This window comes from Mesoplodon bidens (assembly GCF_964165515.1).
Source record: "Mesoplodon bidens genome assembly, chromosome: 9".
Classification (NCBI taxonomy): domain Eukaryota; kingdom Metazoa; phylum Chordata; class Mammalia; order Artiodactyla; family Ziphiidae; genus Mesoplodon; species Mesoplodon bidens.
In genome coordinates this window covers 54,603,603-54,628,066 of record NC_138166.1, presented here as the reverse complement: position 1 = coordinate 54,628,066, position 24,464 = coordinate 54,603,603, and the positions used below count along the sequence as shown (strand labels likewise).

At 39.1% G+C, this 24,464-nt stretch overlaps 1 protein-coding gene across 12 annotated transcripts in view; it reads left to right on the top strand.

Moving 5' to 3' along the window:
- The window catches only part of ADAM22 (ADAM metallopeptidase domain 22), a 235,492-nt gene that overhangs the window by 31,688 nt on the left and 179,340 nt on the right, over positions 1-24,464 (top strand). For all 12 annotated transcript variants that reach the window (XM_081244763.1, XM_081244764.1, XM_081244765.1 and 9 more), the window contains exon 3: positions 2,237-2,313. In XM_081244763.1, the coding sequence (XP_081100889.1) occupies positions 2,237-2,313 (77 nt within the window). The remainder of the gene's footprint in view (positions 1-2,236; positions 2,314-24,464) is intronic.

Here is a 24,464-nt window from a genome sequence, read left to right as displayed (position 1 = left end):
AGTCAGTCAGGAAATACTTATTGAATACCTAATGCTGGTCAGTACTGAGGCCCTCACATCAAAATGAACCATATTGAGGAAGAGGAGAGAAGGAAGCTAGAAGGGTTTGGGAAGACTTCCTGGGAGAGGAAAGTTTGGATTGAATTGTGTCCCCTTCAGAATTTATATGTTGAAGCCCTAACTGCTAATGGGACTGTATTTGGTGACAGGGTCTTTAAAGAGGTAATTAGATTAAATGAAGTTGTAAGGGTGGATGCTAATCCAATATGACTGATATCCTTAGGAGAGAGAGAGAGACAGACAGACAGACAGAGACAGAGACACCTGGGGTACACATGCATAGAGAGGAAGCCATGTGGCCATCTGTAAGCCAAGGAGAGAGGCCTCAGGAGAAACCAAATCTGCCAACACCTTGAGCTTGGACTTCCAGCCTCCAGAACTGTGAGAAAGCAAATTTCTGTTGTTTACATCATCCGATCTGTGGTACTTTCTTATAGTAGCCCGGGTAGACTAATACAAAAAGGAACTTGATCTAAGTCTTGAAGGATGCATAGGGCCATTTCTGGGAAATGGCCGTGGTGAAGATCACTACCCCAGGGTCTGGTTTGGAAAAGCACAAGTGGTGAATGAAAGCTACAGAAAGAGTTGGAATGCACATAGTTTGTGGAATTAAAGAGTAGAAGAGAGAACTGAGTGTGAATGGGATATGGGTGGGTCCTTGGGAACTTGTGTGCTGTTATGTCTGGGGTGGGGGAGGTGATTGTGGAGGATCTCAATATGCAGAGAGAAGAAGTTTGTATTTGATGTAGTAGAAAATATAGGACTTACATTTGGGGTTTTGGTAAGGAGTCAGTTTTAGGAAAATCAGGGAGGATATGAACTGTGGCAGATATGAAAATGAAGAGTAAAGTGTGGATCCAAGAACCATCATAAAAAGAAAAAAGAAGCCAGAATTTGGTGATAACCTGGGTGTTAATTGGGAAGACTGAGGAGTTAGGGTTGGATGTTTAATGAGGCTAAGAAGTATCCAGATAGTTCTTCATCCTTGGGGTTTCACGAGGATTGGAATGTGTTAGCAACTGAGGTGTGGCATTCTCCCACTCCCACTTATTTCAAAGATTTTAAAATGGAAAGGTTATCCTTTGTTTCCAGAAAGCTTTATGATTATTAAGCACTCTCCTTTCTCCTGATACCATAGCTTAATGAGTGTGAAAATCCTAGGTATGATTGAGGTGCCCTTTGTGCCCCACAGAATCCTAGAATGTCCCTTCCTAAGATGCGCTGGTTCTCGGGGAGCAGCACCACCATCTCCCTCACTTGTTACATAAATACAGTTGCTCAGATGGTTTATATCTCTAAAATAGTGTATGTTTGCTTTTCTCACTGCAGGAATTATACATGTTTATTGTAGAAATTTTGGATACTATAGACAAATATGAACCAAAAAATCAAATAATTTATAGTTCTACTGCTCAGGTATAGCTACTGTTAATATGGGGAGTCAAAATAAATAGTTCTGCTTCCTTCCTCCTTTCTTTTCAGTTAGTACATGTGGTTATTCAATACGCTAATATTAATGTTATTGGTAACACTGTATGTTTTTTAGAGTCCCTTGTGATTTTCTCTGGGAGTCCCTAGATTGGCATAGGAAATAGTGATTTTTTTCCCAATAAACTTTTGATGGGTGATGTTTGCAGTAGATGGGCAGAGGCTCAGTTTTTCTCTTAGGAAATTGTGGAAACCTCTATGAAATTACATTTGGTAAATTAGAACTGAACTATTACTTTGAAAGTATGTATTTGAGATAGGATAAAAAGGGTTTTTTCGAAGTTTAGATGTCTTCCTTGTAAATAGATCACATTCATCATCTTAATTTACTCTTGTATTGAACATATTTTTCCCTATTTCTTTTTTAATCTACAAAGCTTAATTTTAAAGGAGTCAGTCATCTAAAACAGAATGAAGTGTAGTTCAGTCTTCTGGGAAATGAAATGTTTAACCACTTGAGATAAAGCAGAAAGGGAGGGTACTTGCCCTCCTTGATTAAGTGGTACTTTACTTTAGATTAGTGAATAGCTTCTAAGAAGGTGCAAATTTTAATTTGTTTTTATTTAATTTCTATGTTGAACTGGTTTTCTAATTTATATTATAAAACTTTCAAATGATCATGAGAAGTGCTTATCATCTGATCTCTATGGCTGAATAATAAATACCTTTTATCTTTCTGATATTGCAGTTGACTCACGTTGACCAGGCAAGCTTCCTGCTGGGTGCCTTTGGAACATCGTTTATTCTTGATGTCCTGCTAAATCAGTAAGTTTTTCTTGAGCTGCACTCACTGTTTTCAGATACACGTTGAATCCAGTTTCTTATCCTGCTGTAAAAATTTTTTTCTTACTATATTTTACTTCGTTTTCCAATATCAGTTAAATATTATATTTAAAACTTGTATCTATTGACTGTAAGTTATAAAGTCTGGTAAATAACAGAAAATGGGTACCCGCTTGAAACTGAACAACTGTAACAGCTTTAAGAATGTAAAATTGAGGGAAAGATTTACTCCAATATTTTGCATAAAGATATATATGACCTAAGTTCCTATGAATGACAATAAATTATGAAAATAATACTTGGAGTATTAAAATACCTTTCTTAAGAACAACAGAAAAGGTAAGTTACCCTTTTTGCTCAGTGAGTCAGGGGACTGGTTGCATGATAGTGTGATTCCAAATAATGCCATTAGATGCTTTGATTTGGGAATTGATTTTTGTAAGGTTTAAGGTACTGGAATTATTCTATAAATACTATATAATTTTGGAAATTGTCATTACCTAGAATTTTAGGTTTGGAATAGTAGAATTTTAAGTTTGGGAGTGGCTTTTGATAAATCACTGGATTTAATCTCTTCCTTCTGGGTTAGTATCTAAGAAGTCTTACAGGACATTTAGTTGTCTATTCACTTTTTAAAAAAAGCATTAATATCCCACTTCTTATCCTGGGCAAGCAGGAAGAGACCAGGGCTCTGTCAGCCAGTGTTTCTGAGCTGAGCAGCACTGGACCACAGCTTTGCTGAAATCAGCTATGCAACAACTTAGGAAGAAAGTTTGAGGCCAGGAGGATAGTACGGTAGACCGAGAGTGAGAACTAGAGCCTAATTTGTCTACAGTGGGGAATCAGCCAGGTTGAAGACTCTGAGTTAATAAAAAAAAGGATGTAAGAGGCAGTTCTTAAAGCTGTACTAACTGGATAGGTAGCCACTAACCTCTTGTGGCTGTTTAAATTAAAATTAAATAATTAAAAAAATAAAAAATTCTGTTTCTTAGTTGCATGAACCACATTTCAGATGCTCAGTAACAATGTGTAGTTAGTGGTTACCTTATAGGACAAGGCAGAACATTTCCAACATTGGAGAAAGTTCTGTTGCACAGTGCTGGTTTAGAGATTTCCTTTGAGGAAAGGGCACATGTGCACTGTTAAGATTATTGAGCGAGGTCAATCAGTATCCAGGAGAATTCACTTCTTCCTTTTAGATTTTAGTCTATGTTTAATAGATTAATTTAATAATTAATTTTACTAGTATCCTAATTTTTCTGGAATTTATTTACAAAGTTTTCATCATACCATAGTTATTGCTTTAGTGTTTAAGTTATATATTAGTTTATTTTTTGATTAAGCTGCCTTGTAGGTAGGTACATTTTGTAAGTAGTGCTTCCCTCTCCCCGCATTTTTGTTTCACAAACAATTTAAATACTGAAAAGCATGTGTTAGATGGCAGTCTGTTATTTGGGTGTTCTAACAATGGGAGTGTTTTGTTCTTTGATCGTGCACATTTAAAAAATGTAACATAAGTTGTATTTCTACAATATTCATTAAAATAGTTTCTTTCTTATTTTTAAAATTTATGGCTTAGAACATAAATATTAGATGTTTAATACCACACTGTATTTTACCCTAATTTCATAGGGCGTGAATAAGATTGTGTTAATATGATCTGTATCTTATATTCCTGCTTGATGTAAATACCCTAAAATTTACATGTTTGTATGATTTGTTTCAGTTTTTCAGCAATTTTAATGTCATAAAGTTTTAAAAAACTCATTATGAAGGAATGCATGCTCCTTAGAAAAATAATGAAAGAGTAGAAAAACAATCTCATATAATTCTACCACTTAGACACTGATTGCCCTGTTTTAAGCTGTAACCCTCTCTGTGCTCACTTTCCCATACACCCTACTACCTATTCTCCCTTGCTTAATTTTAAAAATATTATCACAATTTAATATAAAGTTTGACTCATGAAATTGCCATTTTTGCCGGTCAAAAATTTGATGACCATCATTGTCATATGGTCAACTACTTCTCTGTATTTTAATTTTTAATTTATTTAAAAATTTTTAAATTTATTATTTTTTTGTCTTTTTCCTCCATCTAGAATTTAAGGTCATTGAGGGCTGAGATGTTTTTTCGTTTATTGTTGTATCCTTAGCCCAGAATAGGCACTAAATTCTAGCTTGGGAAGTCATATTGACTTAGAAACTAAAGGCTGGAATAGGCCAGGAGACAGAGGAGATGATGGATGAGGGTGGAGGCTATCAATTGGGGAAGAGTGAAGCAGCAAAAAAGAAAGAGGGCAAATGTTTGGGGCTGGCTTCTAAAAAAGCTGAGCATACACATCTAGGTATGATTTGGAAAGTCAGGTTTCTAGGTCTCTATTTCAATGACTCCTTTCCCTTCCTTCGAATCATGGTTCTGGTAGATACCCGCTGCCTTGTTTTCTGGTTTCTGACATTTGTAATGCCTTGACTTTCAGTACCCCAACAAAGAAAGGATATTTATTCATTCTGGCCAAGCCATCTCACTTCCTCTGGAGGAATCCAAGCACTATAGTTTTCTGTTCCTGAAGGAGAGACACATATGGCCATACTTATCAGAGCATGAAGCTTAGAATACTAAGGGTGAAGCAAAATTTCTTTCTAGATACTGGCAAGAACCTCCCTTCTGCTTATTGCAGTACAAAGGATAAAATAATAGCATAAATAGAGATTTCCTGGGCTGAGAAATATGCAAAGTTTTTTGTTTTTGTTTTTGTTTTTTTGGCATGGGATCTATATTAAACATAGATGTCAGGTATCTATTTTCTTTATGCTTTATGGTCTAGGATGATTTGATACAAAGGTTTTTTTTCTTATTTTTATAGAGAATGTTTTTATTTCATGGTTTCACTTTATATATTGTCTAGTGGTTATATTGGTTAAGGAGCAGAAAGATGAAAAATCGATGATGCTCTATAAGTTTTCCTTCCTTCCTTCCTTCCTTCCTCCCTCCCTCCCTCGCTCCCTCCCTCCCTCCCACCGTTCCTTCCTTCCTTTCTTTTTTTTCCTCACTCATATGCTTACTAACATTTATTTAATGTAGTTTGTTGGTTGTTTTTTTTATACTTTTTCTTCTTAAAACAATTTTTTAAATTGAGGTATAGCTGATTTACAATATTATAGTCATTTCAGGTGTACAACATAGTGATTCAAAGCTATATCCATTTGACGTTATTATAAAATAATGACTACACTCCCTGTGCTGTACAATATATCCTTGTAGATTATTAATTTTATACATAGTCATCTTTACCTCTTAATCCTCTACCCCTATGTTGCCCCTCCTTCCTTCTTCCCTAGCCCCACTGGAAACCACTAGTTTGTTCTGTATATCTATGAGTCTGTTTCTGTTTTGACATATTGGTTCATTTATTTTATTTTCTGGTTCCACATATAAATGACAACACAAAGTATTTGTCTTTGTCTGACTTATTTCACTAAGCATAATATCCTCTAGGTCCATCCATGTTGTGGAAAATGCAAAATTTCATCCTTTGTATCTGGTAGGTTGGTTATGTTTCCCAGTGTTAGAGAAATGGCCTTTTGTAGGTGATATCTTATATGTTCCAGCAGCTCTGCTCACCAGAGCTATGTACTCTAGGGGTTCCCCTATATGGGCTGTGTGGGTCCTTCTGTTGTGGTGGGTGGGCTACTGTGGGCGTGCTGGTCGGCATGGCTGGCCCCCTGTTCAGCTGGTTGTCAGTCCCTGCCTTGTGTGGAGGCTGCTGGCCACTGGTTGGTAGGGCTGCGTAATGACAAGGCTGGCTGTGGAACCCCAGCGAGTCCCAGGGCTAGTGCTGGCTCACTGGTGGGTGGAGCTGGGTCCTGGGGACTCTAACTGAAGGGCCCTGGGGGTCCCAAAGCTAGTGGGTGGGGCTAGATCCCAAGGCCACTGGCTGAGGTGCCCAAGGTGTCCCAAATCTGGAGTTGACCCGTTGCTGGGCAGGGTCTAGTCCTGGGGTCTATGGCTGCAGGGTCCAGGGCTCCCGGAGCTGGTGTTGGATCACTGTTGGGTGGGGCCAGTTCCTGATACAGCTGGCTGCAGGGTCCAGGGTATCCCTAAGTTGTGTCTCCCTGCTGAAGAATGGGGTCAGATCCTGGGGTGACTGGCTGAGGGCCCCAAGGTGTCTCAGGATTGGGGCTGGCCTGCTGGTGAGAGGACTGGGTCCTGCCATGGCAGGCTGCAGGGCTACAGTTGTTTGGGGACAGATGTCCACCTACTGGTGGGTGAGGCAGGTACCAAGGCTAGAACTGGCTGGCTGATGGGCAGGGCTATAGCCCAGGGGTTTCTGGGATTGGTGCCTGTGCACTGCAGGTGGAGCAGGCTCCCCATGTCTCTAGCTGCAGGACCCTGGGGGGTCCCGGATCTAGTGTTTGCACCCTGGTGTGTGGGGCCACGTCCTGGGATCTCTGATGGACAGGGCTGTATCCAGGATTGGCTATGGGCTCAGCAGGTCTTCAGGCAGCTGGCCTGCTGGTGGTGGGTCTGTGTCCACTCCCAGCTAGTTGCTTGGCCTGAGATGTCTCAGTACTGGTGCCTGCAGGCTGGTGAGTGGGACGGGGCTGGTTCTTGGAGCTGATAAGCTAGAGGGAGGATTCCAGAATGGTGCCCACCAGCACCAGTGTCTCTGTGGTAGAATGAGCTCCCCAAAATGGCTGCCGCCTGTGTCTCGGTCTCCAGTTTCCTCCTGCCTCTCTGGAACACTTTCCAATATCAGCAGGTGGGTCTGCCACAGGTTCCTTTCAAATGACTACTTCTGCCCTGAGTCCTAGAGTATGTGAGATTTTGTGTGTACCCTTCAAGAGTGGAGTCTCTATTTCCCACAGCCCTCTGGCTCCCCGAAAAGTAATCACTGCCGACCTTTAAAGCCAAACATTCTGGGGGCTCATTTTCCTGGCACTGGACCCTCAGACTGGGGAGCACAATGTAGGGCTCCAACCCCTCACCCCTTGGGAAGAATCTCTGCAATTATAGCTATTCTTCCATTTGTGGCTTGCCCACCCATTGGTATGGGTCTGGACTCTTTTGCAATTTTGCCCCTCCTACCTGTCTCACTGTGGTTCCTTCTTTCTATCTTTAGTTGTAGAAGGTCTTTTCTGGTAGGCTCTGGTCTTTCACATTGGTAGTTTCTTGTATATAAATTTATTTTCATTTTTTGGCTGCATTGGATCTTTGTTGCTATGTGCGGGCTTTCTCTAGTTGCGGCAAGTGGGGGCTACTCTTCGTTGCCGTGCGCAGGCTTCTCATTGCAGTGGCTTCTCTTTGTGACAGAGCATGGGCTCTAGGAGCGCACACTTCAGTAGTTGCGGCATGCAGGCTCAGTAGTTGTGGCTTGTGGGCTCTAGAGTGCAGGCTCAGTAGTTGTGGCACGTGGGCTTAGTTGCTTCACGGCATGTGGGATCTTCCCAGATGAGGGCACGAACCCATGTCCCCTGCATTGGCAGGTGGATTCTTAAACACTGTACCACCAGGGAAGCTCAGTCTCTTGTAAACAGTTGTCATATTGGTGTGAGAGACCCTGAGAGAAGGTGAGCGTAGGGTCTTCCTACTCCACCATCTTGGGAACTCTTTAACCCAAGCTTTTTTCCTTATGAAGCAATTTATAGGGCTATGGAACAGGTAGAGTTTTTTGTCTTGTTTGAAACTGGAGACAAATTAAGTAAGTCCTTGTGTAGCTGGATTCCAGTTGCAAGACAGATCCAATAATACATATTTTTAGATTGGAAGGAAGGAAAAGTAGCATTATATAATATTCCTTCTGAATGTTCAGTAAACAAGGTTATCTGTAACCAAATTATATACTAATTCAACCTTTAGGTTGTAACTTGTACAGGAGGCAGATAAAGACTATGGGATGGTTAAAAATGAAAAGCACAGCGAGTTCCTGTGTTATTAAGACTATAAAGGGTGGGAAGCAGTTCTCAACTCCTTCAAGGGGTCACACAGGTGTGAAATTTCACTCTTTGGGACAGATATGTTAATAAAACCAATCATATGGCCTGGCCTGGTCAAACTAGTCCTGCGGCCACACTGGATCTTTCTAGAGGTCAAGAACTGGTGTTATACTTTACTGTGAAAGATTCCTCAGAAAGAAAAGGCTCGAGAGGGCAGACAGCAGGAGCGAGAAGAACTACAGTCCTGCAGCCTATGGAACGAAAACCACATTCACAGAAAGATAGACAAAATGAAAAGACATAGGACTCTGTACCAGATGAAGGAACAAGATAAAACCCAGAAAAACAACTAAATGAAGTGGAGATAGGCAATCTTCCAGAAAAAGAATTCAGAATAATGATAGTAAAGATGATCCAGGACCTCGTAAAAAGAATGGAGGCAAAGATGGAGAAGATGCAAGAAATGTTTAACAAAGACCTAGAAGAATTAAAGAACTAACACCGAGAAGAATTAAAGAACAAACAAACAGAGATGAACAATACAATAACTGAAATGAAAAATACACTTGAATGAATCAATAGCAGAATAACTGAGGCAGAAGAATGGATAAGTGACCTGGAAGACAGAATGGTGGAATTCAGTGCCATGGAACACAATAAAAAAAAAAAAAAGGAAATGAAAACAGTCTAAGAGACCTCTCAGACAACATTAAATGCAACAACATTCGCATTACAGGGGTCCCAGAGGAGAAGAGAGAGAGAAAGGACCAGAGAAAATCTTTGAAGAGATTATAGTCGAAAACTTCCCTAATGTGGGAAAGGAAATAGCCACCCAAGTCCAGGAAGTGCAGAGAGTCCCAGGCAGGATAAACCCAAGGAGAAACACGCCGAGACACATAGTAATCAAAGTAACAAAAATGAAAGACTAAGAAAAATTATTAAAAGCAAAAAGGGGAAAACGACAAATAACATACAAGGGAACTCACATAAGGTGAACAGCAGAAACTACAAGCCAGAGAGAGTGGCATGATATATTTAAAGTGATGAAAGGGAAGAACCTACAGCCAAGATTACTCTACCCGGCAAGGGTCTCATTCAGATTCGATGGAGAAATCAAAAGCTTTACAGACAAGCAAAAGCTGAAAGAATTCAGCACCACCAAACCAACTCTACAACAAATGCTAAGGGAACTTCTCTAAGTGGGAAACACAGAGAAGAAAAGGATCCAGAAAAACAAACCCAAAACAATTAAGAAAATGGTAATAGGAACATACATATCGATAATTACCTTAAACGTGAATGGATTAAATGCTCCAACCAAAAGACACAGGCTCTCTGAATGGATACAAAAACAAGACCCATATATATGCTGTCTACAAAAGACCCACTTCAGACCTAGGGACACATACAGACTGAAAGTGAGGGGATGGGTAAAGATATTCCATGCAAACGGAAATCAAAAGAAAGCTGGAGTAGCCATACTCGTATCAGGTAAAATAGACTTTAAAATAAAGAATGTTACAAGAGACAAGGAAGGACACTACATAATGATAAAGGGATCAATCCAAGAAGAAGGTATAACAATTATAAATATATATGCACCCAACATAGGAGCACCTCAAGATATAAGGCAAATGCTAAGAGCCATAATAGAGGAAATCAACACTAACACAATAATAGTGGGGGACTTTAACACCTCACTTACACCAATGGACAGATCATCCAAACAGAAAATTAATAAGTAAACACAAGCTTTAAGTGACACAGTGGACCAGGTAGATTGAATTGATATTTATAGGACATTCCATCCGAAAACAGCAGATTACACTTTCCTCTCAAGTGCACATGGAACATTCTCTGGAATAGATCACATCTTGGGTCACAAATCAAGGCTTGGTAAATTTAAGAAAACTGAAATCATATCAAGCATCTTTTCCGACCACAATGCTATGAGATTAGGAATCAATTACAGGGAAAAAACTGTAAAAAAACACAAACACATGGAGGCTAATTAATACATTACTAAATAACCAAGAGATCACTGAAGAAATCAAAGAGGAACTCAAAAAACACCTACAGACAAATGACAACAAAGACATGATGATCCAAAACCTATGAGTTGCAGCAAAAGCAGTTCTAAGAGGGAAGTTTATAGCAATACAAGCCTACCTGAAGTAACAAGAAAAATCTCAAAAAACAATCTAACCTTACACCTAAAGGAAACAGAGAAAGAAGAACAAACAAAACCCAAAGTTAGTAGAAGGAAAGAAATCATAAAGATCAGAGCAGAAATAAATGAAATAGAAACCAAGAAAACAATAGCAAAGATCAATAAAACGAAAAGCTGGTTCTTTGAGAAGATAAACAAAATTGATAAACCATTAACCAGACTCATCAAGAAAAAGAGGGAGAGGACTTAAATCAATAAAATTAGAAATGAAAAAGAAGTTACAACAGACACTGCAGAAGTACAAAGCATCCTAAGAGATTACTACAAGCAACTCTATGCCAATAAAATGGACAACATGGAAGAAATGGACAAATTCTTAGAAAAGTATAACCTTCCAAGACTGAACCAGGAAGAAATAGAAAATATGAACACACTGATCACAAGTAATGAAAGTGAAACTGTGATTAAAAATCTTCCAACATGGGCTTCCCTGGTGGCGCAGTGGTTGGGAGTCCGCCTGCCGATGCAGGGGACACGAGTTCGTGTCCTGGTCCGGGAAGATCCCACATGCCGCGGAGCAGCTGGGCCCGTGAGCCATGGCTGCTGAGCCTGCGCGTCCGGAGACTGTGCTCCGCAACGGGAGAGGCCACAACAGTGAGAGGCCCACGTACAGCAAAAAAAAAAAAAAAAAAAAAAAAAAAAAAAAATCTTCCAACAGGACTTCCCTGGTGGCGCAGTGGTTGAGAATCTGCCTGCTAATGCAGGGGACATGGATTTGAGCCCTGGTCTGGGAGAATCCCACATGCCGCAGAGCAACTAGGCCGGTGAGCCACAACTAGTGAGCCTGCGCGTCTGGAGCCTGTGCTCCGCAACAGGAGAGGCCATGATAGTGAGAGGCCCGTGCACCATGATCAAGAGTGACCCCCGCTCACCACAACTAGAGAAAGCCCTCGCACAGAAACGAAGACCCAACACAGCAAAAATAAATTAATTAATAAACTCGTACCCCCAACATCTTGAAAAAAAATAAAATCTTCCAACAAAAAGAAGTCTGGGACCAGGTGGTTTCACAGGCGAGAAGAGCTAACACCTGTCCTGCTCAAACTTTCAAAAATTTACAGAGGAAGGAACACTCCGAAACTCATTCTACGAGGCCACCATCACCCTGATACCAAAACCAGACAAAGATACTACAAAACAAAAAATTACAGGCCAATATCACTGATGAATATAGATGCAAAAACCCTCAACAAAATACTAGCAAACAGAATCCAGCAACATCAAAAGGATCATACACCATCATCAAGTGGGATTTATCCCAGGGATGCAAGGATTCTTCAATATATGCAAGTCAATCAATGTGATACACCATATTAACAAATTGAAGAACAAAAACCATATGATCATCTCAGTAGATGCAGAAAAAACTTTTGACAAAATTCAACACCATTTATGATAAAAACTCTCCAGAAAGTGGGAATAGAGGGAACATACCTCAACATAATAAAGGTCATATATGACAGACCCACAGGAAACATCATTCTCACTGGTGAAAAACTGAAAGCATTTCTTCTAAGATCAGGAACAAGACAAGGATGTCCACTCTCACCACTATTATTCAACAAAGTTTAGGAAGTCCTAGCCACGGCAATCAGGGAAGAAAAAGAAATAAAAGTAATACAAATTGAAAAAGAAATAAAACTGTCACTGTTTGCAGATGACATGATACTCTACTTAGATAACCCTAAAGATGTCACCAGAAAACTACTAGAGCTAATCAATGAATCTGGTAAAGTTGCAGGATACAAAATTAACGCACAGATATCTCTTGCATTCCTGTACGCTAACAATGAAAGATATGGAAGAGAAATTAAGGAAACAATCCCATTCACCATGGCAACAATAAAATAAAATACCTAGGAATAAACCTAGCTAAGGAGGTAAAAGACCTGTACTCAGAAAACTATAAGACACTGGTGAAAGAAATCAAAGATGACACAAACAGATGGAGAGATATACCATCTTCTTGGATTGGAAGAATCAATATTGTGAAAATGACTATACTACCCAAAGTAATCTACACATTCAATGCAATCCCTATCAAATTACCAATGAGATTTTTTACAGAACTAGAATAAAAAATCTTAAAATTTGTATGGAGACACAAAAGACCCCAAAGAGCCAAAGCAATCTTTAGGGAAAAAAACAGAGCTGGAGGAATCAGACTCCCCAACTTTAGACTATACTACAAAGCTACAGTGATCAAGACAATATGGTACTGGCGCAAAAGCAGGAATATAGATCAATGGAAATGGATAGAAAGCCCAGAGATAAACCCATGCACCTATGGTCAACTAATCTATGACAAAGGAGGCAAGGATATACAATGGAGAAGACAGTCTCTTCAATAAGTGGTGCTGGGAAAACTAGACAGCTACATATAAAAGAATGAAATTAGAACACTTCCTAACACCATACACAAAAATAAACTCAGAATGTACTAAAGACCTAAATGTAAGACTGGACACTATAAAACTTTTAGAGGAAAACATAGGAAGAACACTATTTGACGTAAATCACAGCAAGATCTTTTTGACCCACCTCCTAGAGTAATGGAAATAAAAAGAAAAATAAAGAAATCTCACCTAATGAAAATTAAAAGCTTTTGCACAGCAAAGGAAACTATAAACAAGACGGAAAGATAACTGTCAGAATGGGAGACAATATTTGCAAATGAATCAACAGACTAAGGATTAATCTCCAAAATATATAAACAGCTCATGCAGCTCAATATTAAAAAAACAAACAACCCAATCCAAAAATGGGCAGAAGACCTAACTAGACATTTCTCCAAAGAAGACATACAGGTGGCCAAGAGGCACAAGAAAAGCTGCTCAACATCACTAATTATTAGGGAAATGCAAATCAAAGCTACAGTGAGGTATCACCTCACACTGGTTAGAATGGGCATCATCAGAAAATCTACAAACAGCAAATGCTGAAGAGGGTGTGGATAAAAAGGAACCCTCTGCATTGTTGGTGGGAATGTAAATTGATACAGCCACTATGGAGAACAGTAAGTATGGAGGTTCCTTTAAAAACTAAAAATAGAATTACCATATGACCCAGCAATCCCACTACTGGGCATATACCCAGAGAAAACCATAATTCCAAAAGACGCATGCACCCCAATGTTCATTGCAGCCCTATTTACAATAACCAGTCATGGAAGTAATCTAAATGCCCATCAACAGACGAATGCATAAAGAAGATGTGGTACATATATACAATGGAATATTACTCAGGCATAAGAAGGAATGAAATTGGGTCATTTGTAGAGATGTGGATGGACCTAGAGATTGTCATACAGAGTGAAGTAAGAAAGAGAAAAACAAATAATGCCTATATGTGGAATCTTAAAAAATGGTACAGATGAACCACTTTGCAAGGCAGAAATAGAGACACAGATGTAGAGATCAAATGTATGGACACCAAGGGGGGAAAGTTGGGGGTTGTGGTGGTGGGATGAATTGGGAGGTTGTGATTTACATATATACACTAATATGTATAAAATAGATAATTAATAAGAACCTGCTCTATAAAAAAAAAGAAAAGAGAAAAAAGATAAGGGTCAATAAAGATATTTAGCTCTATTATTGAAGTAATTCAGGCCAGGTCTGTTCCTGTAACTCTCTCCTGTCTTCTTCACGAAGTGGATAATTAAACTGCCCAAAGCAATGCAAAAATATTGAAAAAATTTCTTTTCAGAACTCCTTGATCTTTTTACAACTGGTGACCTGACAGAAATAAACCACATATACACATACACACACCCCACACAGCACACCATACAAAGAAGCAAATACTCCACGTGGACTGCAGTTGGTTGTTTTAGATGTGAAACACATAATGATAAAGAGAGAACCCATCTTTTTTTTGTCAATGATTGATAAAAATATTTATTTTATATTGAAGTATGGCTGATTAACAGTGTTGGTTATCTATTTTAAATATAGTTGTGTGTATGTGGAAGGGATTCTGCTGTCCAGCTATCAGATCTTGAGATGATCCAATTCTTAAATTTTGACTTTTTAAAAAATAGAGTTTTTCACTTTTATCTTTTTTTTTTTTTTTTTTTTTTTTTAAATTAATTTATTTATTTTATATTTATTTTTGGCTGTGTTGGGTCTTCGTTTCTGTGCGAGGGCTTTCTCCAGCTGCGGCGAGCGGGGGCCACTCTTCATCGCGGTGCACGGGGCCTCACACTGTCGCGGCCTCTCCCGTTGCGGAGCACAGGCTCCAGACGCACAGGCTCAGTAGTTGTGGCTCACAGGCCTAGCCACTCCGCGGCATGTGGGATCTTCCCGGACCGGGGCACGAACCCGTGTCCCCTGCATTGGCAGGCAGATTCTTAACCACTGCGCCACCAGGGAAGCCCGACTTTTATCTTATTTCAATAACAACAAAAATAGTTTCTGTCACTCTGTGATTCTTATATCAGTCTCTTTTTTTTCCTACTTCACGGGGGCACAGCGGGGTAGGGAGGGCATCCAGGGACTCAAACGTGACAGCTGTCAGTAGATGGGTTGCCCGTGCAGATGGGAGGTGATGTAGAGCCAGGGGTGGGAGATGAGGATGGGTGGGAGGAGAAGCAGGAGCCAGGTCAGACAAGGAACACCCAAATTCTATTCAAATGAGCAAGTTCATCTTGTCTTCTTTCATTTAGGGGAATCATCTGCCAGTTAGTCATCTTTCACTTGCTTTCCACTGGGACTCTTGAATTTGCAAGGAAAGTAGGAATCACAATAGGTAAAAGGCAGGGAATGAATTCAGTTGGAATCGAAGGTTAAGTTTGGAAGAGTCTCATTTACTTAACCATGCCCTGTTTTCAATGTGGTAAATAGAATGCTTACAGTGTAGATAAAAATAAGTGACGAGGATAAGATTATAATTAAAAATGATGATGTTATGTGATGATAATGAAAAGCATGAGATCTTTCACTGTTATTAATGAATCTGTAACTATCTTGCTGTTTAAATTCATTATGGTATTTGTTTATACGTACATTTAATACAAAATTTTTGTGTAGAACACAAATCTGTGTTGGATAGTTCTTATCAATAATCATCCTTATCTTCATTTTATGCACACATATGTGTATATAAACATGTGTGCACATATGTTTATGCACAAGGCACACACATGTATGTACACAATGCATATGAATGCAGACACACGTGTACATACATACATATGTATACATATATATTCATTTCTTAAGCCTCTAATAATTTCTAAGAGTTCGTCTACACCCTGAGGTCTCAGGACAAACAAGGAAATAAGTACCCTATTCTTAGGGAGTTTGCAGAAAAACAATGAACATGTAAACAAATAATTTCGGAGAGTGATAGTGCCATTAATAGCAAGTGCCTGATATGGAGGTGAGGGTGCTATTTGAGCAGTGGTTGTCAGGGACAGGCCATCTCTGAGGAGATGACTTTTGACTGAAGGGGCAGAGAGAACAGCAGGTGTCAAGGCCCTGAGGCAGGAACAAACAGTATATTTGAGAAACAGGAAGATGGCTTAGGAGGTTGGAACTGGAACCAAGAGGTTATTAAATGAGGTTGGAAAGGTAGAAGGGCCCAAATCATGTAGAAAGTTAGAAGGATCCTCTTAGGCCACAGGAAAGACTTTGGATAACAGTCTAAGCAGAAGTAACTGGTATTTTCTACACCATAAGTTGCATTATTCATTCTTTTCTGTACTGACTTATCCTTTATTCATTGTATTTACTTATTGTGTATTTTAATGTCTTCTCAAAGCAATCTCTTCTAAAGATCTATTCATTAGTTATAGGGCCTAGTACCACCATACTATTTATTGTAGCTATATAATTGTTTCAGTATCTAGCATGGAAAACTCTCTTGTTATTTTAGTTTCATTTTGCAAAATTTCTTAGATAGTTTTGCCTTTTCTTAGGTGGAAATCTAGGGTAATTTTGTCACTTTCTTTTTGGAATTTTAATTGGACTGTCACTAAACCTATAATTTAATTTGAGAAAAGTACACCTTTTATGGTACTAAGTCCTTCCATCAGTATCATTGTGGCTGTTGTTGGTTTTTTTTAATTTAAGCAACTTTCTTCTGTCTATCGATAAAATTTAGTACTTTGGTTTTTGTAGGTCCTGCACATTTTATGTAGACCATATTCATGGGAATTGTATTATTTTTGTTGCTACTGTGGACATTTTTTCCATCACATTTTATAGTTAATTATTGGTGTCATTCTTAATATTGCTAATGATTTTTCATTGTTTCTTTTAGGTTTTCTACTTTGACAATAACATGACTGGAAAATCATGAGAGCTTTATTTTTCTTTTCAAGATGATACTTCTTATTACTATTGTGCACCTTAGTGCTTTTTCTAGAAGTTCCTGAACTCTATTATTTGATGATAATAGCATTTTTGTCTTGGTTCTTTTGGTAATAGGAAAATCTCTAGAATTTATTGTTAAGTAGGATGCCGATTCTTGGTTTTTGAGAGCTAGTCTTTATCTAGTTTATCTAGTTTAACTAGTCTTTAGCTAGTTAAACCAGCATCCTATATCTTGTTTAAATTTTCTCTTTTTTTTTAAAGGAATGGGTATTAGATTTTATTGAATGCCTTTTTAATCAATGCAAGTGAACACATGGATTTTCTTATTTGACTTATTGTGATTTAGTACAGTAATGTTTCCTGTTATTAGAAATTATTCTTGACTGTAGAGGATAAACTCTACATTGTTATGTTGGATAACTCGTTGTTCCTGGCCTCTCTCCTTGTGACTATAAAATGGAATCACACCTCCTGTTTTTATCTAAATTACTATGGCACAAGTCCCAGCTGGCCTTCCTTCTGTAAATTACCTCCTTCTCCAAGTGTTTTTTTCCCTCAACTGTTTGTGAGATTTGTCCTCTAGTCTTTTATCTTGCCACTCTATTCTTGCCTCCGATAGATCCCCTGCATTGACCCTCATGACAGCTGCGCTGCTGGGCACAGCTGTCCTCCACCAGTGATGGCTGCTTATATCTGCCAGGAGTGGTCCCGCTAAGAACCCACAAGTCCAAACCCAATCACAGGCCTTCTTGTAGAGGTCATTGATACCACTGGGAGCACACAGACATATCCTCTGCTCAGAGCCAGGCAGAGAAAAGGGAAAGTCCTTACTTTTCCCGGTCCAAGGCACCTTACATTTTCTTTCAAGGTGAAAAGCAATGGGGACATCCACTCTCAGAAGGTGAAACTGAACCGCTGCTTTCAGAGTTATGATCTGACTTGACTCCCACGGCTTGAAATACCTTTCCCAAAGGATGGCTTATTTAACTTTAAACAATATCCCATGTGGGGTGCCTACAGCTCAGAGCACCGAATACATTTCCTTGTCACAGTTGTTCCTCCTGCATGAAGTGAAGAAAAGCTCAGGATTGCACAGCCTTCCTACTTTAACTCGGGCTCCTAATTTCCTCTGATCCAGTGCTTAGACAAGGACAGACAGTTTTTGGGGAGTGGAGCAGTCTGACAAGCAACAGACGTGTAGTGGCTTAACTCTGCAATTAACACCTTGAGGTGAGTGTAATTGCTCTTCTCTACTGATTCAAGCTTTCCCCACAGTTCAGACAACTATGAGGGTTTTCTAGGGGGACCTGCCCCTCCAAAAAGGGAAGGTTGCCCAATCACAAATTCTAGTTTTCATTTTAGAATGCTTCAACTGATTTTAAGATGTTTTATAGCTTAAAATTATAAGATCCAGTCTCTTTAGGTACCCCATTACTAACTACTAAAATAATTTTGCTGTTACATTATTTAGAATTTTTGCATCAGCAATCATAAATGAGATTGGCATTAGTCTTTTTTTTTTTTTTGGTATCAGAGTTTAAAAGCTGTAAAAAATGGTATTTTTCACTTACAAAAAATTCCCTGAAACATTATCTTGTGTGTATAGGACTCATACATATATATTTTAATGTTTAAAAGTCCTTATCTTTATCCTGACTGGTCCTGTAACACTTTTAATAGATAAGACATTGATAAGCTATTTTTTGATGGGTATTGATGTATTTGTCTACTTCTTGTTAAGCCAACTTTGGGAAATTGCATTTTCCCAAAGAATTGTCCACATCATTGAGCACGGCTTGCGGGATCTTAGTTCCCCAACCAGGGATTGAACCTGGGCCCCTGGTAGTGGAAGTGTGGAGTAGCCACTGGGAAGCCAGGGAATTCCCCACACATGCTTTCTAGAAAATAATTTCTAAAATTTCTTCTGTATCTATTATTATATCTTCTTTCCCAATGCTACTTTTATTTGTGCTTATCTTATCAAATATAACCCGATATGCACAAACTTTTAGAAACATTTATTGCATAAAATTAAAGACTTTTCATTAAAATTTTTTATTGAGGGACTTCGCTGGTGGTGCAGTGGTTAAGAATCTGCCTGCCAATGTAGGGGACACGGGTTCGAGCCCTGGTCCGGGAAGATCCCACGTGCCGCGGAGCAGCTAAGCCCGTGCGCCACAACTACTGAGCCTGCACTCTAGAGCCCGTGAGCCACAACTACTGAAGCCCTCATGCCACAGCTACTGATGCCCAGACGCCTAGAGCCCATGCTCCACAAGAGAAGCCACCGCAATGAGAAGCCTGCACACCACAATGAAGAGTAGCTCGCACTCGCCGCAACTAGAGAAAGCCCACGTGCAGCAACGAAGACCCAACACAGCCAAAAATAAATAAATAAATTTATTTTTTAAAAAAGCTTAGAAAATTTTTATTGAGGTATTTTTACTTATCATAAAATTCATCCATTTCACGTTATACAATTTAATGATTTTTTAAAAGTAACTTTACAGAGTGGTGCAACCATTACCATAACATCAGTTTTATTTATCTATTTATTTAAATTTAAATTTAATTTATTTATTTATGGCTGCATTGGGTCTTCGTTGATGTGCGCAGGCTTTCTCTAGTTGTGGTGAGTGCGAGCTACTCTTCATGGTGGTGCGCGGGCTTCTCATTGCAGTGGTTTCTCTTGTCGTGGAGCACCGGCTCTAGGTGCGCGGGCTTCAGTAGTTGTGGCTCACAGGCTCTGGAGCGCAGGTTCAGTAGTTGTGGTGCATGGGCTTAGTTGCTCCGTGGCATGTGGGATCTTCCCAGACCACGGCTCTAACCTGTGTCCCCTGCATTGGCAGGTGGATTCTTAACCACTGTGCCACCAGGGAAGCCCTACCATAAAATCAGTTTTAAAACACTTTTCATCTCTCCAAAAATATCCCTCATTTCCATTTAAACTTAATCCCCATTCCTATCTCTAGCCCCAGGCAATCACTAATTTACTTTTTATCTTTATAAATTTGCCTTTTCTGTACCTTTCATATAAAGGGAATCATACAACATGTGTTCTTGTGTCTTTTTTCTTTTATTTGGCATGTTTTTGAAGTTCATCTCTGATGTAGATGTGTCAGTACTTCATCCTTTTTATTGTTGAGTGTTACTTCATTGTATAGATATACCACATTATATCTCTCCATTGTTGTTTCTAGTTTGGGGCTATTATGAATAATGCTGCTGTGAACATTCACATGCAAGTCTCTGTGTGGATGTAAGTTTTCATTTCTCTTAGTTAGATACCTAGAAGTGGAATTTTTGAGTCCTGTGGTAGGCTTATGTTTAATTGTTTTGAGAAATGCTAAACTGGTTTCCAGAGTGGACTTCTGAGTTTTTAATGGTGCAGTAACAGCTGTTTTTCTGTAAGCTCTATTTCACAGGCGGGGTGATGTCAAGTATAAACAGTTGCTAAGCTTTCAGGTTTTCCATTCCATGTCCATAGTAAATCTGGAAAGAGTTTCATACTTCTCGTGATTATGATCTTAAGCTCTTTGGTTCATAATAAAGCTTTACCTTTGAAATATATCTTGAACTTTTGACAGTTTTTGAAGGGTAGGATTCCACCATTGGTAGAATACCCTAAGGAACTTTAAGTAGACCTCACAACTCTTATGCCTTAGCTAAAGCATATTTCATTTCCTCTTGTTTATTCTGAGTTGAAAAGTGGTAGTTTTAATCTAGGAATCCTAAAACTAGACTTTACAACTTCCTCTCACAGGCAGAAAGTCTCCTGGGCTTAGCCCAGGGTAACCTCGGTTGTTAGTGGGACAGCTGCGAAGCCCAGAGTAAAGGGGAACTGGGTTGGAAGTCACTGGAAGGACCACTGGGTATGTCTGACAAAGAGCCAGAAAGTGACCCAAGGCAGAGAGCCAATCCTAAAGCTAAGACCTGGAAGTTGTTTTGGAAGGGGCATCTGGAAGGAGTCCTAGAGGCAATAGGACCCTAGGGGCTGGAGCCTTTTATAGGGTTTAGAAGGCCAAGCTCATGGGTGAGGAGGAAGCTACTGCAAGGCTCAGGTCAGCCCTTTTACAGGAGAGATCGGAGCTGAGTAGTGGAATCAGCTCCCTGTGCATCTTCTTATTAAACTGGTCTATTTAAGCTTTCTGCTTTCTGGCTGGCTTTTTAAAGTACAGCCTTAGTGCAAACATATTGTCTTTAAAATATGACCTTGAGATGTTTTTAGCATTATCTGCTCTTTTAATAAGGGAATCTGGAGATTTCAGCATACTTATAAGCACATTATTTAAATTGTAAATAAAATAATTACAGAATTATTCAATATAACCAAGACTATTTATGGTGTTAGTTCTTCAAGGAAAATACCATATAAATACTATTTTTATCGTTAAAATGATTAATGTATATTTTTGTATTACAGATTTATTAGATGAGCTGAAAATGTAATTTGCTAGATATAGTAAATAGTCTTAATGTACAACAATGAAACGTGTAATGTTTTTGCATAATTGCATAGAAACTCTTCTGTGCTTTTATAGTGATTAGGAGACATGTTGAAGATTAAATTATCAGCTCACTGCTGTTTTTCTCCCAGGTGCCAAATTATTGAACTCTGTTAAATTATCTAGCAGTGATAGTGGTATAGCCCAACCACAGGGAACTTTGACAGCAGGTACAGCAAATTGGATTCCCTAGATTTATTTAATATAATTTAAGTTTATGATACGATTGTTAAAATATTGGGTGAACAAAATCTTTGCAGTTTGAGTAACGGGACACTTGTTCTGTAATAGCAATATTTGTTTTATAGTAAAGACTACGTAGAGTGAGGTGTAAGGTACATGCTTACCCAGGTGACACCATCTGCATAGAGCTTGCTTGTTGCTCTTTGTCTCTGAAATATTTTCTCACACATACAAAAAATATGTAATAATCTGTTATCACACCCTGTGAAAATACCTGTTGGCATACGTTCTCAGCCAATGAGATCTGATGTGGCAGATTGTACTGTATACTCTTGTCCCGTGAGTGTTAACCTTAACTGTTCTCAGGCAGAGGGTAATATCTATTGTGTATCCAGAGGGCCAGTACAGACTGGGTACAACCTTATATAAAGTCCATATTTTTATTTTTATTTTTTTGCTGTACGCGGGCCTCTCACTGCTGTGGCCTCTCCCGTTGCAGAGCACAGGCTCCGGACGCACAGGCCCAGCGGCCATGGCTCACGGGCCCAGCCGCTCCACGGCATGTGGGACCCTCCCGGACCGGGGCACGAACCCGTGCCCCCTGCATCGGCAGGCGGACTCCCAACCACTGCACCACCAGGGAAGCCCCTAAAGTCCATATTTATACCATTATATAGTTTTACCCCTTATATATGCATCCCTAAACACAAAGGTACATCTGTATCTCTTTTAAAAATTTTGAACATAGGGTAGACTTGTGCATTTTTATTTATGAAATGTTTACATTTGATCACAGTCATTAGTCTTTGTGATGCTCAAATTATCCCAAAGTTGGCTAGTGGGAACCCTTTCATTTTGGTTCCTATGTCCTTTTGACATGACCCCCTTAATGTTTAAGTGCTTCTTTGCCTTCTGGGCCAACAAGAAAGACTTCTTGCCTTCTGCAACAACCAGGTTCACTTTTTACTTTAGAACTGATTTCTATTTTTTAATAGACTGATCCTTATCTTCATTTTGCTAATTCAGTTGTATATCATCATCACCTTATTACATAAAAAAGCCAAGGACTGACAGCTATCATTTATTCTTATTTTTAATCAAATATTGAACCAACACATGAATCAATAACAAAAGCATTCCAGTCACTTGTCTTTCAGGAGGATTGCCTTACACATAATAATTAAATTAGGTGAAATACAGGATCTCAGATATATCTGCTTTAACAATATTATAATAGTTAGCCATAAGTAGGGTTTGAGGTGATAATCAGGATTTTAAAGCAACATTAGAATTCTAAGGGAATAAGTTCTTAATATCCTTAAGGTTGAAACAATCAATTAAAAAAGAGCTACATTTGTTTCCCTACCCACCAGTGAAATTCTTCATGTCTTTTTCTCTTCTAACCAAAAGAGATTTGATTAGAAATCTGTAAACCCTAATCAGATTCAACTCAGATCAGAGAAATGATCTTGGTGTTCAGGTTACTCTTGACTGTGTGGAGGAAATGAATACCTATCCAGTGATCTATAGTGCAAGATGATCAAAACTGATTCTAGTGGTATCCATCCAGGGAGGGAATGAACGATCTTGCCCATTAAAGGGCTTTTGATAAAACTTCACAGAAAAATTGATATTTTGTTCTGAGTATTAAGCGGTATAAGACTTTGCTAGGACAGGGTTTATCTAAAGCAGAGAAAAGAGAACAATGATATGGTCATGTGAAAGTGCCTTGGGGCAGAGTTGTGTAAAGTTCAGGGAGCTGGGGAACTAGGAGATTAAGCTATTATATTAGGTTGGGGGCCTGACAGGTATGTCTAAGTGAGTTCTTGATTGTCATACTATCTGGACTTTATCTGGTTGGCAATGGAGGACTGTCAAAGTTTTTAAGTGATTAAGTCGTAAATTCAGAAAGATAACTTTGATAGTAGTATGGAAATCTGATTAATCATGAAAACAAAAACCTGGTGTGTTTTGAGCTACATATTAAGAATCTTCTTTTATTAGTGGCTTTGATTCTCAGACATAATTCCTGAATCCCATAGGTAGTATAACTTTTTAGGTTTACTGTAGGCGGTGATTTTACTTATTCATATTATGAAATTGTTTACCTATGGCACATTTGGATAATGAATTAGTTGGGATTTTTTGGGTTAAAAATGATGGAAAAGTCTGACTCAAAGCATCTTATGTAATAGGAGATTCTAATCTCACATAACTGTTAGTCCAGAGGTTGGGCAGCCCCAGGCGTGGCTCCAGCTCTGCTGCTTTGCCACTCTCATGTCCAGAGGACATAAAAAGACCTCCTCCCCCTCTGTCTCACTCTGGGGATCCAGGAAAAGCCTTTTTACTGAAACTTCCAAAGTCTTGTTGGCCAGAATTGAGTCAAACCGCTGTTAAACCACTCCTTGGCAAAAGGAAAGGTGTCTCTGTGATGAGTTGATAATAATCAGGATTACCCTGTAGCTGGGGTGAGTTCGTCTTTCTCCTCTCATGTGGGAGAAGGGAGGATCTCTGACCTATTCAGGGTTCTCTTAGCTAGTGGCATATGGAGTGGATATTGAGAGGTAGCCAACAGAGTCTGCCAAAGAGAACATCGCGTAAAGGTGACCTTCAAAGAATAGATTGGAGTGCTATTGCAATACTGAGGCTGAGTTCATTCCACAGACTTGCTGACATGAGAACCCTCTGATCTGCCAAATGCACATCCCTTTATACTTGATCCGAGAGGGACTGCCTTAACCAAAAATAACGAGTCACGTGACAATAAAACCTGGGAATTCTTAGTGAATTTTATTCATTGGCTTTTGTAATCCCATGTACATCTTCTTCTTATTCATATCCACTGAAACCCTGTAATAAATTGCTTTAACTTTTTTTCATTTTAGTAACTTCTGCTGTAAGTAGGTGAGTGATCAGATTAGATGTATCAAATGTCAGGTTTCCCCAGGAAAGCTCTACGCAT